The 13,074-nt window shown below is 38.8% G+C and overlaps 1 protein-coding gene across 1 annotated transcript in view; it reads left to right on the top strand.

Moving 5' to 3' along the window:
* Window positions 1-7,759: 7,759 nt before the first annotated feature.
* The window catches only part of LOC150086469 (actin-related protein 2/3 complex subunit 5-B-like), a 40,659-nt gene continuing 35,344 nt past the window's right edge, over window positions 7,760-13,074 (top strand). Inside the window, exon 1 of the mRNA XM_090371409.1 lies at window positions 7,760-8,198. Within this exon, the coding sequence (XP_090227535.1) occupies window positions 8,053-8,198 (146 nt within the window). The 5' untranslated portion in view covers window positions 7,760-8,052. The remainder of the gene's footprint in view (window positions 8,199-13,074) is intronic.

Raw genomic sequence — 13,074 nt, forward strand, 5'->3', positions numbered from 1 at the left:
CAAACAACCCTTCTAAGTAGACCGTCAAAGTGAGTGCTCCTTTAGGCACCTCAGATCACAACTTGGTGATTGTTTCATCTCCAATGGAGCCTTTATCTCATGGCTATTTCCAACATCGTGTTGTTTGGCATTACAAGAATGCAAAATGAAATGACCTGCGAGATTTCTTTTCTTCTTTCCCTTGGTTAAATTACTGTTTCAAAACTTCTGATGTCACCGTTTGCTCAGATCGTGTCAGTGAAATTATTCTTGTAGGAATGGAATCCTTTATCCCACACTCCACTTTAAAATCTCGTCCTTTATCTAAACCTTGGTTTTCCAATAAATGTGCTAAGGCCGTTCAGAAGAAGAATGTTGCATATCGTAATTGGCTTGTTTCCAATTCTTCAGTTTCATTTTAAAGCAGTTTTTAATCAGTCTAAACTAGATTTTGAACAGGCTAAGAGTAGAAAACTTGATTCTTGCCTTAATCGTAGCCGAGCGTTCTGGTCTCTTGTCAAAGCTATTGCCCACAACTTTTGCTTATCTCTGCTCCCACCTCTGTCAAAACCAAATGGTTCTGTGGTCACTTCGGCCAAGGATAAAGAGCTGACCTGCAAGCATCCCATTTTTCTTCCAACTTATGTATTAAGGATCGTGGTAAAACACCTCCCACCACCCAGCACACTCCATTCAATCCCTCCTGTGATCTATCGTCAAAATGATGTTAGAAGGATTTTGACGAATCTTGATGCAAAGAAAGCTCCAGGTCCTGATGGTGTTTCTCCAATTGTTCTCAAAACCTGTATTCCCGAACTTACTCCTGTTCTTTGCCGCCTTTTTTCACTTTCTTATTCCAAAGGTGTTTTTCTTTCTGTTTGGAAATTTGCTCGTATCCGGCCAGTTCTTAAAAAAGGGTGACAAATCCCTCCCATCCAATTATTGTCCCATTGCAATTACTTCTACTCTTTCTAAAGTAATGGAGAAATCAATTAACCGCCAACTCTAAAACTACCTAGAAACTTTCCATCTTATGAATGATCGCCAGTATGGATTCTTTTCAATGTCGATCCCCTATTGATATTCAGGCTTATGTTACCCATTTATGGACAAATTCAATGGAAAGGTTCGGTGAAACACAAGCAGTTGCTCTTGACATCTCAAAGGCTTTCGATAGTGTTTTCCATAAAGGTCTTTAAACAAGCTTCCATCTTATGGTTTGCCAACTGTTTTTTTGTAATTGGTTACCCAATTTTCTCTCTGATGACACACTGAGGGTGGTGGCAGGTGGCTCTCTGTCTTCTAAGTTCTCCCTTAATGCTGGTGTCCCCCAAGGTCCAGTTCTTTCCCCCACTCTTTTTCTCTTGTATATTAATTGCATTCTTCCATTGACTGGAAATCCTATCCATAGTTTTGCCGATAATAGCACATTGCATTCCACTTTCCAGTTTGAGAAACCCTGCCCAACTCAATCAGCTCCAACTTCTCGAATATCCGCTATCAATTCCTTAAATGCCAATCTCCAGGTAATTTTCCAATGCGGCAAAGACAACTTAGTTGATTTTAATCGTTCTAAACTCAATCTTGTCTTATATCTAGCAAAAAGGATTCTTCTGCTCCTATGCTTATCTTTGGTGACACTCCGATTTCTAGGCAAGTTGATTTATCTCTTTTGGGGATTACCCTAACCTCTAATCTCTCTTGGCACAAGCATTTTACAAATATTGCTTCCTCTGCATCTAAAAAACTTGGTTTTTTCTTTCGCTCTCGCCGTTACTTTTCTTCCAAACAGCTGTTCACTGTGTATAAATCGCAAATCCGCCCTACCGTGGAATATCGTTTCCGTATCTTGGGCGGTGCCCTGAATCACAAAAAAGTTCTTACCCAGCATTGACAGGGTGTATCCAAAGCCCTCAACTTTGTTCCATCCCTTACTATTCACAACTTACGTACTGACATGGGTACGGATCATTCAACGAAAAATTAACCAACTTTGGGACCATCGAGGACCCATGCTGCACCTGCGGAGCGGCAGAGACCTGGCACCACATTATGTTTGACTGTACCCATTATGAGGTCCTTCGCTCCCAGTTAATGTCAACAATTATTTGCTTTCCGGAAATGGACAAACTACCTAGACAAACTGCCCTGATATAAATGACCAATAAAATAAATACTTCTAATGAAAGGCAAAAGTATTCAAGTATTTTATTATTTTATTTTTTTTTGGCGGGCTCCAGGGAAATGCAACTAAAAAATGACATCATCCGACTTGACAACCCTGGACTTGAAACTGTTAGCTCACAGACACTGACATGGACCTTTTAAATGCACGCCATGGAACTGACTATATGGCTGTACTCTTAACTGACTAGAAATTGACAAACCATTTGGACGAACTGACAAAATAATGATGATTCCACTGAGAAACACAAGGAATTGAAACCACCTAACTTGAAAACCCTGAACTTAAAATTACATTCTCAGAATAACAACACCTACCGGATGGATGAATACTCTAAAGACCCACTGAGTACTGACATATACTACTACCAATTACTTACTTGGAACAATGTGAGTGAAATCAAACTGTTCGCTGACGACCTCCCTTTCTTGACCAGCAGCGATCTAACAAGACCGAATGTGTCGTACTTCAACCGGGAACCAGCACAGTCACTGGAGATGCACCATGGTTGTGTTTGAGAAATGGAAACTTAGACCATCAACACCTAACTGTGACTTAGTCCTAATTGAACCAATTAAACTGGACCTGACCTCTCCAGATAATGGCCATTGATAAAGCAAGGAAGACCCAAGAAACACCCGGAGGAGGCAAAATAACACCAAATGCCAGCCTCCTGAATGTACTTGTCTGGGATAATGGATCCATTACCTGGCAGTGACTGTTGACATTGGCGACCTGAACGGGGCACTCTTTCCCAGTTCACTTTTAAAAATCCGTCACCTTCCCCCCCCCGCCCCTGGGCAGATGGGAAGTGACGGTTTTCCGTCCCACTTTAGGTGATTGCTGGATTGTTACCTCTGGATTTATATGTAGTCTATAGAGGAATGATGTATGCGATGTGGAAAGGTATTCATGCACAATATCTAGGGATGTCATTGAATCTTACAGCTACAGTTAAGGAGGAGAGACTTCGAATTTGGACTGGGTTGGTCGGAATATGGAGAGCACGGTGGAGTTCTTCAGAGGTGGGAGAGATAACTAGGAAGATCATTCCTGTGGCAGATTTTGCCATTACTAAACCGGTGTCGTCGTGGTTCTGTCCGTCTATGTATACCAGTTTTTTGCTAACAGACCATGGGTCGATCAGAGATAAACTGTATTCTCGAGGGTTGGAGCCGGATCCACGGTGTTCTTGTGGAGCGGCAGAGACTTGGCAGCATATTTTGTTCTCTTGTCCTTATTATAATGCTGAACGGTGTCTTTTGGGGAAACAGATAGCTAATTTTAATGAAGATAACGTACATACATTGGTGCAGGGAGTTAACAACTTTCAGGCCTTACAAGAGTATGCAAATGCTGTGTTCCCTAAAAGATCTATCATACGAAACCTCACGGACATTGAATTGGGCGTCTACAACCAGAATCTTCATTGATTGCATCAGAGCTTGGGAGCTTGAGACCTGGAAGCTTTTGGTCGGGTCTGGGGCTCCTGGGCATGGACCACTTAAGTGGTTTTTTTTTTTTTTTTTGTTCGGTTGTTGTTCAGTTCTTGGGTTTGGGCGGCCCAAGGCTGGACAGCTGGCACTCAACAGTCTAGCACTCTCTCTGTTGAGTGTTTAATTGCGCTTTGGCGCTTCAGCTTTTAAAAATAGAACCAGGTCCGGCTCCACGTGCCAGGGATGGGCATCAGATTGCAATTGAAGAGTTCAGCTGCTTTCTGATGGCAAAGTGACCTGATATAAACAACATACTACATTCACAAACATCTCTCTTATATTTACTTTTATTCTTTCCTATTCAAAATTTCTTGTTTATACACTTAACTTAGCTTAGATTATGAACTTAACTTAACTTAAAAATTTTTTTTACTTTACTTCTCTTTTCAAAAATATGTTTTGTCTTCTTATTTCTTAGCTACCTTTTTATTTATCAGGTCCGCTTTACAGATTTTCTGTTTTAAATGATTTAGGTGGAGAAGGGCATTTGCCTGGGAACCACCCTGAACCAGTATACACACACACACACACACACGTCCCCGCCCTTCCCTGCTCCAACTTTTTTCCTCGTGGGGCTTGTCTCCACTGACCAGGTTGCGGTTGTCTTCCCTATCATCCCCATGTTTCTACCTGTCTCCCCATCCTTCAGACTCTACCCTTATTCTAATTTGTCTCTCATTTTTTAAAATTATTATTATTATTTTTTTATTTTTGTTTTATTTTATTTTTTTTAGGCCCTTGCCTCTAATATCTTCGGAATATAGGTGACAGGGCCTGCCAGAGCACTTAAGCGAATCCTCTACTGCCTGACCTGCCTCCTCGGGGCTAAGTGTAGGCAACTGCGGATTACACTAGGGACCCGCCGTTCCCTTCAGAAGAGGGCAGTTAGGTTAATAATGACTCATCTCTAACAGAGTCTCTCCACTCGCTGTCTCATAGACGTACTGTTTCTGCTGCATGCCTTTTCAACAGATACTTCCATTGACACTGTTATTGCGAATTGGCTTCTATAATTCCCGCTCTCTCTTTCAAAACAGTCCGAACACGTGCTGCCACCAGCCAACATCCATTTACCGTCCAACTTCAACCTCACAGAATCAACTTTTCGTCTTCTCGTTTATTCATTGAACTGCCGTTTTCTCGAACAACCTTCCTTCATATGTCTTTCCTGAAAATTACAGTTTACATAAGTTGAAGTCTAATGTCAACAAATATCTTCTCTTATCTTCTCGACCTCCAACTCAAGCACGGTACTAAGTACTGTAGGTTCTAATAACTCTCGTTTTTGGGGTTTTCATACAAAAAAAATAATAAATAAATAAAAAAAATAAATAAATTTAAGGACGAACTAGAGAAACATTTGGAGTGACCGGATGTGTGAAATTGGAAGGTTTTTTTTTGGCTGATGCTTTATAAGCTTTCTTTCTTGCATCATATGCCTCAACTAATGCTAATGCTAACCTAACTTAGCAGGTAATTTATTCCACCGATTCTACCCGATCCTTCGGGTAGCGTGTTGTGGACGTGTAGACTCGTCGGAAAAAATTAATTTGAGATAAGACGATTTTATCACGAATTTGATAGGAACATTTATGACCATTGATATGCACTTTAAGGATGTAAATACCTTGGTCTGTAATGCTGCCTGGATGACTGTAAAGCCCATTAAGATGATGAGAACGAAATTCATAACGTAGTAAAGGAGGTCTATGGGCAAGTACCGAACACATGCCTATGGTTTCTCTAGATATCTGATTTGAGCATTTTTTTGTCACAGCAATTATATCCCTTTCATATGCAGAAAGTTCAGTAAATGACTCTAGCATAGAACCCTCAATGACAATAGTTCTGTCCATGACTCCTTTGTTGTCTTGCCGAAGATAGTGTTTTGCAAGGTGCACAGTTCATGATGATGCATGCTTTGTGCTAGATGGTATCATAACTTTGCACAACTTGCACAGTTTGGTGGAAAAAAATTCTTAGCAAGTATTAGATATTACCTTTCTGTATGATATATTTATAAAAAAAGAAGTCTTGCAGTTGGTGATTAATGACTACTTCCTTCATTGTGGTTGACTGGCCATGCTTACTGACACTTTTTTTTTTTTTTTTTTTTTTTAAGATCCTTTGCTAGGATTGCTTGAAGATATTCTAGTTCACACAAGAACTTCATGGCTCTTTATCTCGTTTGTTATAGCTGACAAGCGAAGCTTACCTTGTTAACTGCCTCCTCAGAATGATAGGTCGGGAAAGCCCTGTTGCTTGGCCAACACAGTCACCTGAACTGAATCCTTCCCTCCGACTAATTTCTCAGGAGTAATTAAAGTGCATGACGCAAATACGGTGTAGAACATGTATTGTATACCGTCGTGGTACACGGTGATGATAAACCCTTCCCCTGTAAAATAACCAGAAATTAAGGTAGATGACATGTTTCGGCAGTGTGTAGAACACAGCTTGGTTCAGAGGCGAAACTAAAAATCCCGCCCCTTCCCAGCCCAGATTGCCAAATGATCACATGTGATCTTTAACAACAATACCAAAGCAGCACAAAGACCCCAGATTCCTAGTCCACTATCTCCTCAGTGGCAGACGTGTTATGGTAGTTTTGCCTCTGGTCTGGTGTATGCAATGGAAGTTCTGAATATCGCAAGACTGCATACGAGTAGAATGTGAAACAATTCGCACCATTGATTGCTGGAATTTTAAAATTTTAACGAATATGTGGATACTTATTGATTGTTCGAGTTTGTTTGGCAGTCATTAATTCAACGCGCCGAGGTCTGTATTCAATTCCATGGATACCAGTTCGAACAATTATTGTAAAATCTGTATATCTGTGCAAGATATATTTGCATAACTTTTAGCATTAGCATTAGTAGTGGCATATGATGCAAGAAAGCAAGCTTATAAAGCATCAGCCAAAAAAAAAAAAAAAAAACCCTTCTCATCTCACCCATCCACTCACTCCAAAAGTTTGTGTAGTTCAACTTCCAACTTCAGCTGTCAACTTCCACAACGACAGATGGAGGTATATAAGGCCTTATACACCTCAATCACATCACCTCGCATGTGTCTAGTCTCGAGACCCTTCAATTAGCCGAACTTAAGCCAATCTTCGTAACAGCAACCCTTTGTTCAAATCACTAAGCTTGTTGTCCTTCGCTGTACTCGTTCTAGCAGCTCAACATCTTTCCTAAAATGAGGCCTCCAGACCTGTATGCAGTATTCAAGGTGTGGTCTGACCACTGTTTTATACAAGGGGATACTCACCTCTTTATCCCTGCTAGCAAAATTCCTATATCAATGGCCCCAGAAGCTATTCTTGCAGCCTGTCTGCACTGTCAGAAAACTTTATATCTGACTGCACAGACAGTTATCCCAGGTCTTTTCTAATTCTATAAAAGTTGAGCAGATGGGCTGAGACCGAACAGTTACCCCCAGGGTTTTTTTCAAGGATATAGAAAAGTTGAGCAGATGGATTGAGAGGCGGCAACTGAAGCTGCCACCTCTCACAGCCCATCTTCCCAACTTTTCTAGATATTGTTGCAGTAGTGTACCGTCTTTACTGCCATTAACAACCCTACCAACCTTATCGTTTCCAAACGTGGACACTAAGCCTGATATACCTCCATCAATATCATTGATAAAAAAAAAAAGAACAACAATGGGCCCAACACGGCTTCCTGGGGAACTCCACTAATAACGCTAGTCCATGAAGAGCAATGTTCATTGATTACCACTCTCTGTCTTCTCCCACTCAACCATCCTTTTATCCATTGTAACAACTTGCCCTTAACTTGTACAAATATACTGATGTTTAATATTATTAACCCGACATAAATTGCTTTTGGTAATTTGTTTATATGAATTTTTGAATACCAGAATAGGTCCTATAATTTTTTTTGTATATATTAAAGATATTTGTGAATACAATTGATCTAAATTATGCATTTCCAACCTTAAAAGAAAATTTGACAAATCACAATTTTTATTTTCACGCAGATTGTACAGTTTTCAATACTAGTTGTAACGAAAGGAAAATTCAAAAGAAGGTGTGTATGTGTGAAAGGGAGGGGATGAAACTGTACGCTTGAGGACATTAACCGTACCGGTTTCAGCCCTAAATATACGTCTGCTGCTTATGAGTGAAATGGTGGCGGCAGACAGTGCTACTGTTGGATATTTTTATTTCTTTAAGTGGCGACACGTGTGTTCTCTCCGGTTAAATAGAGTATGTTCAGTTATTTGTATAAACAAATTTTCTTTTAGTTGTGTATAACGGTATTAAAGGATATCATGGATTAGTGATCACTGTGGCTAACAACCAAAGGCTTATAAAAAAAAATAATTCTATGTGCTTTAAAGTTTTAATCTACGAGTACGCGACAAATGGCTAAAAATACGTCATCTTCGGCATTTAGGAAAATTGATATAGATCAATACAACGATGATTATTACAAAGAAGAAGAAAATGTAGAAGCCCATTCTCCTCCCATTGGACCAGATGAACAAGAAGTTGGTAGTTTATTAGCTCAATATCCTTTGAATACTGCCGATGTTTATATTCCATATCAGTTTATTGTATTTAATTAAAGAATGCAGTTAAATATTCAAATAGGTATAAAGCCTTTACTAGTTTAATTAGGTATTTGCATAAGAAGATGTAAGAACGTTGCAATTCTTACTTTCCCACAAATGGATGGAAAGAAGTCGCAGATTTCTTTTACTGCATTGACATGTTTTGGTCTCCTAAGTGCCTTGTCAAGGGTTTAACATGGATACCCCAACTCCATCTCATATCTTGCAGTATGCAGCTAACAGAGCCTTTGCTAATAAGAATTTATTGTAGGTACACGAATTTAAAGAGGATTTTGGACAATAAAAGTTGATTGCTAGTAGATAATAGAAATTCCGTTATTTATATGGACCCCAGATATATAAATGTTTACCCCGCCATTTCTGTATGATATCAGTTTCAGGGATGAGCCCATTAAAGGATTCACTTCCCCAAAGATCCATTTATTAGTGTAAGACAATAAGGATCTGATTAATCTAATAGTCTTAGTAATAGTAGTAGACCCTCCATAATTCTTTATTATTATTTTTTTTGCCCTTCATTTTTGTTACACCCATGTATCCCCAGCAGGAAGCTTTTATTAGTCGTAGTTGGATGGTAACTAGAGAAAATTAAACTCGTTTAAAAAAAAAAAAGTGAGGGTAGGAACTGGTGATTTTTGCAAAAAAAAAAAAAAACCTTAAGTGCCTAATAGTGTTAGCATTTCTGCCTGTCAACACGCAACAGTTCTACTCCCAGTGAATCGATTTTTGTGAAAATTTCAACTTAGCTCACTTAGAAACATTTGTTGGGCATTCAAAATAAAATAAAAAAAAAATAATAATAAATGAATAAATTAAATATATATATATATATATATATATATATATATATAAATATATTAAAAATATTTCTGAGCTTTGGAGTCCAAAATAGTTTTGGACACAGAAATTCAAGATTTTTTTTTTTAAAGCACATCTTGGGTTATTTATTTTTAAACATATTTTGGATTACATTCAACAAATGCTTGTTAAATTTCATAATAGATTGATTTAGAATGATGTATACAAATAATTAATAAAAGTAATTACAAAAAAATTTAATTTCAAAAATAATTTAAATGTGCCTGGGGTGCCTAATTTGTTTTCTTCTGCATTTGATATGATAAGAAGTGCATATAAAATTTAGAATGTTCAAATGTATTTTATTCAGTGCCTGTTGATGTCTTATCTTTAGTGAATGAAATTTGAAAAAAATTTATGTGCAAATGTATCCCCAATTCACAAAGAGGGATCAAGGGGTGGCACAAGTAATTGCAGACCTGTTAGTTTAACTTCTATTCTGGGAAAAATAATGGAATCACTGGTTAAAGATGCATTGCAGGATCATCTAGATGAGACTGCAGTTATAGTCCAGACACAGGTGGATTTTTAAGGGGAAGTCTTGTTTGACCAATTTGATTGGATACTATGATGTGGTTACAAGGGAATTGGATGCAAGAATTAATTTTGACATCATATACTTGGATTTCAGGAAAGCTTTTAATACTATTGCACATGGAAGACTACTGTACAAATTGGAGCAGTATGACATTAAGGGCAAGGCAAGTTGCTATAATGGTTGAGTGGGAGAAGACAGTGAATGGTAATTAGTGGAGTTCCCCAGGGTTCATTGTTGGGCCCACTGTTGTTTTGTATATTTATCAACAATATTGATGAAGGTATATCAGGCTTAATGTCCAAGTTTGCGGATGATACAAAGGTTTGCAGTGTTGTTAATGACAGTATGCTACTGCAAGAGGATCTTGAAAAGTTGGGTAGATGGGCAGAGAAGTGGCAACTGAAGTTTAACATTGATAAATGCAAAGTACTGCATACATAGCAGAGTTGTCAGGAGCGTGAGTGCAGTAGCACGTGCTCTGAGTGGACTGGGGTTCAAGCCCGTGACTGCTAAATACGATTTACATTTGTATTGATGATTTATTGTAAACTCCACTGACCGGGTGGTCGTGCCAGAGTATAAACAAGAAGTAACCTCAGAGAAACATACCAACTGTGTGGTACTGCACTCAGGGTGGTAGAGAATGAAAAAGACCCGGAGGAAATTGTGCAGTCAGATATGATGTTTTTTGAGCAGTGCAGACTGGCTGCCAGAGCAGGACATAGGGTCTTGTCAATGATATACAGGAATTTCACTAGTAGGGAGAAGGTGTTATTCCTTTGTATATCGTTTGCAAAAGATACGATGGTTGGCAGGGTTGTTAATAACACTAATGACAGTACACTACTGCAAGCTGATCTGGAAACAGAGAGCAGATGGACTGAGAGGTGGCAACTGAAGTTTAACATTGACAAATGTAAAGTACTGCTTATATAAGGGTAGCAGCAACTCCAGAGTAACATATCAAATATGTGGGACTACACTCAAATGGTAGAGAATGAAAAGGACTTGTGGATATTTGTGCAGTAAGATATGAAGTTTTCTGAGCAGTGCAAGACAGTCTGCAAGAGTAGCTCGTGGTGCCTTGTCAAAGATATACAGGAATTTTTCTAGCAGGGATAAGGCAATGGTCAGGTCACCCCTTGAGTACTGTATATAGGTGCACTATAGCCATAACAGCTAATGCGCCAATAAGCAACCATACCACACACACACACACAGTACTGTATACAGGTCTGGAGACCTAATTTTAGGAAGGATGTAGAGCTGCTGGAATGAGTACAGAGAAGGGCAACAAGATTAGTGAATGGAGCAAAGGTTTGCTCTTACAAAGAAAGGCTTAATGTTAATTTTTTTTTTTTTTTTTTTTTTTTGGGCTGATGCTACATAAGCTTGCTTTCTTGCATCACATGCCTCGATTACTATTAAGATTTGCAAATTACAGTGTCTGGTGACTAGGCACCTGCGAGGTGATATGATTGAGGTATATAAGGCCTTGAATGGTTTGAGCAAGCATCAATGCTGATGGAATTTTTCCTCTTGTCCAGATTAATTGCCTGAGGGGACATAAATTCAAATTGAGGAAAGACAGTTGTAGAACAGATGTGTGGAAATTGGCCTTTAGCCAGCATGTGGTTGATTGCTATAACAAACTTCCACCTGTTGTTGTTGAAGTTGACAGCTTAAATAAATTCAAGGCAGAACCAAAACAACATTTGGAGCAAATGGATGGGTGAAATGGGAAGGGTTTTTTTTTTGGCTTTCTTGCATCATATGCCTTTATTAATGCTAAATAAGGCAATGGTCAAGCCACACCTCAATTACTGCATAGTCTGGAGGCTTCATTTTAGAATGATGTAGAGTTGCTAGAATGAGTACAGAGCAAGTTTGATGGGAATGAAGGGGTGCCTTACCAAGAAAGGCTTAAATGCTGCAAATTGCAGCATCTGAAGACGAGGCACACGACAGGTGAGCTGATTGAGGTGTATAAGGTCTTGAATGAGTTGAGCAGGCTCAATGCTGATGAGATTCTTCCCCTTGCTCAGATTATGAACCTGACGGAGCATAAATTTAAATTGAGGAAGGATAGTTGTAGAATAGATGTTTGGAAATTTAACTTTAGCCAGCATGTGGTTGATTGCTGGAACAAACTTCCATCTGTCATTGTGGAAGTTGATAGCTTAAATAAATTCAAGGAAGAACTGGACAAACTTTTAGAGTGAATGATTTTTTTTTTTTTTTTTTGACTGATGCTGTATAAGCTTTCTTTCTTGCATCATGTGCGTCTACTAATGCTAAATAATAGCAGGTATGCAGAAAAATGCATATTGATGCTATTCATTAAATTTTTCTGAATTTTTACAAGAGAAAATACGGAAAAATCTTTTCTTTAAAAGTACTGCAAGTTACTGCTTGGTGAAGAGAATGAATCTGGGTGCAAAAAGTAAATATGGATAGAAATGTCCCCTAAGTGCCTGAGTGTGAATTAAAGAGGTGGCTTAGGCTACAGCCAGAAATTTTTTCTGAAAATTTATCCTTCCTCTTGCTTAAATATTTTAAAATCCTTAACTATGCGATAAGTTGGGGGTAATTGTGCAGTCAGATATGAAGTTTTCTGAGTAGTGCAGACAGGCTGCAAGAGTAGCTCATGGTATCTTGTCAATGATATACAGGAATTTTGCTAGCAGGAATAAGGAAGTGATTGTTCCCTTGTTTAAGGCAATGGTTAGGCTATACCTTGAGTACTGCATATAGGTCTGGAGGCCTCATTTTAGGAATGATGTAGAGCTACTGGAACAAGTACAGAGAGGGGAAACGAAATTGGCGAATGGTACATAAGGTTGCTGTTACCAAGAAAGGCTTAATTTCTGCAAATTGCAGCATCTGGAGACTGGGCATCTGCGAGGTGATCTAATTGAGGTGTATAAGGCCTTGAATGATTTGAGCAATCTCAGTGCTGATGGGATTCTTCCTGTTGCTCGGATTACTCACCTGAGGGTACATAAATTCAAATTGAGGAAAGGCAAGGCAATTATAGAATAGATCTGCGGAAATTTGCCTTTAGCCAGTGGGTGGTTGATAGCAGTAACAAACTTCTTTCTGCCGTAATAGAGGTCGAAAATTCACAGAAAATTCAAGGCAGAACTATACAAGCATTTGGATTGAATGGATGGGTGAAATGGGAAGGGGTTTTTTTTTTTTTTTTTTTGGCTGATGCTTATAAGCTTGTTTTCTTGCATCATATGTCTCTACTAATGCTGAGTTTGACATCTATTACCTTACATAGACAGATCGTGTTGGTGGTAAGCAGAACCAGGAAAAGGCGGGGCAGATGAGGCATTTGGCTTTTGTGCAAGAGTCAGAGGCATTACATTCCATAAAAAATTTACCCATAGGTATTCTATAATTGGGGGAAA

The sequence above is a fragment of the Mastigoproctus giganteus genome, chromosome 4 (genome assembly GCF_048544385.1).
Source record: "Mastigoproctus giganteus isolate SK-2022 chromosome 4, ASM4854438v1, whole genome shotgun sequence".
In the NCBI taxonomy this organism is placed as follows: Eukaryota; Metazoa; Arthropoda; class Arachnida; order Uropygi; family Thelyphonidae; genus Mastigoproctus; species Mastigoproctus giganteus.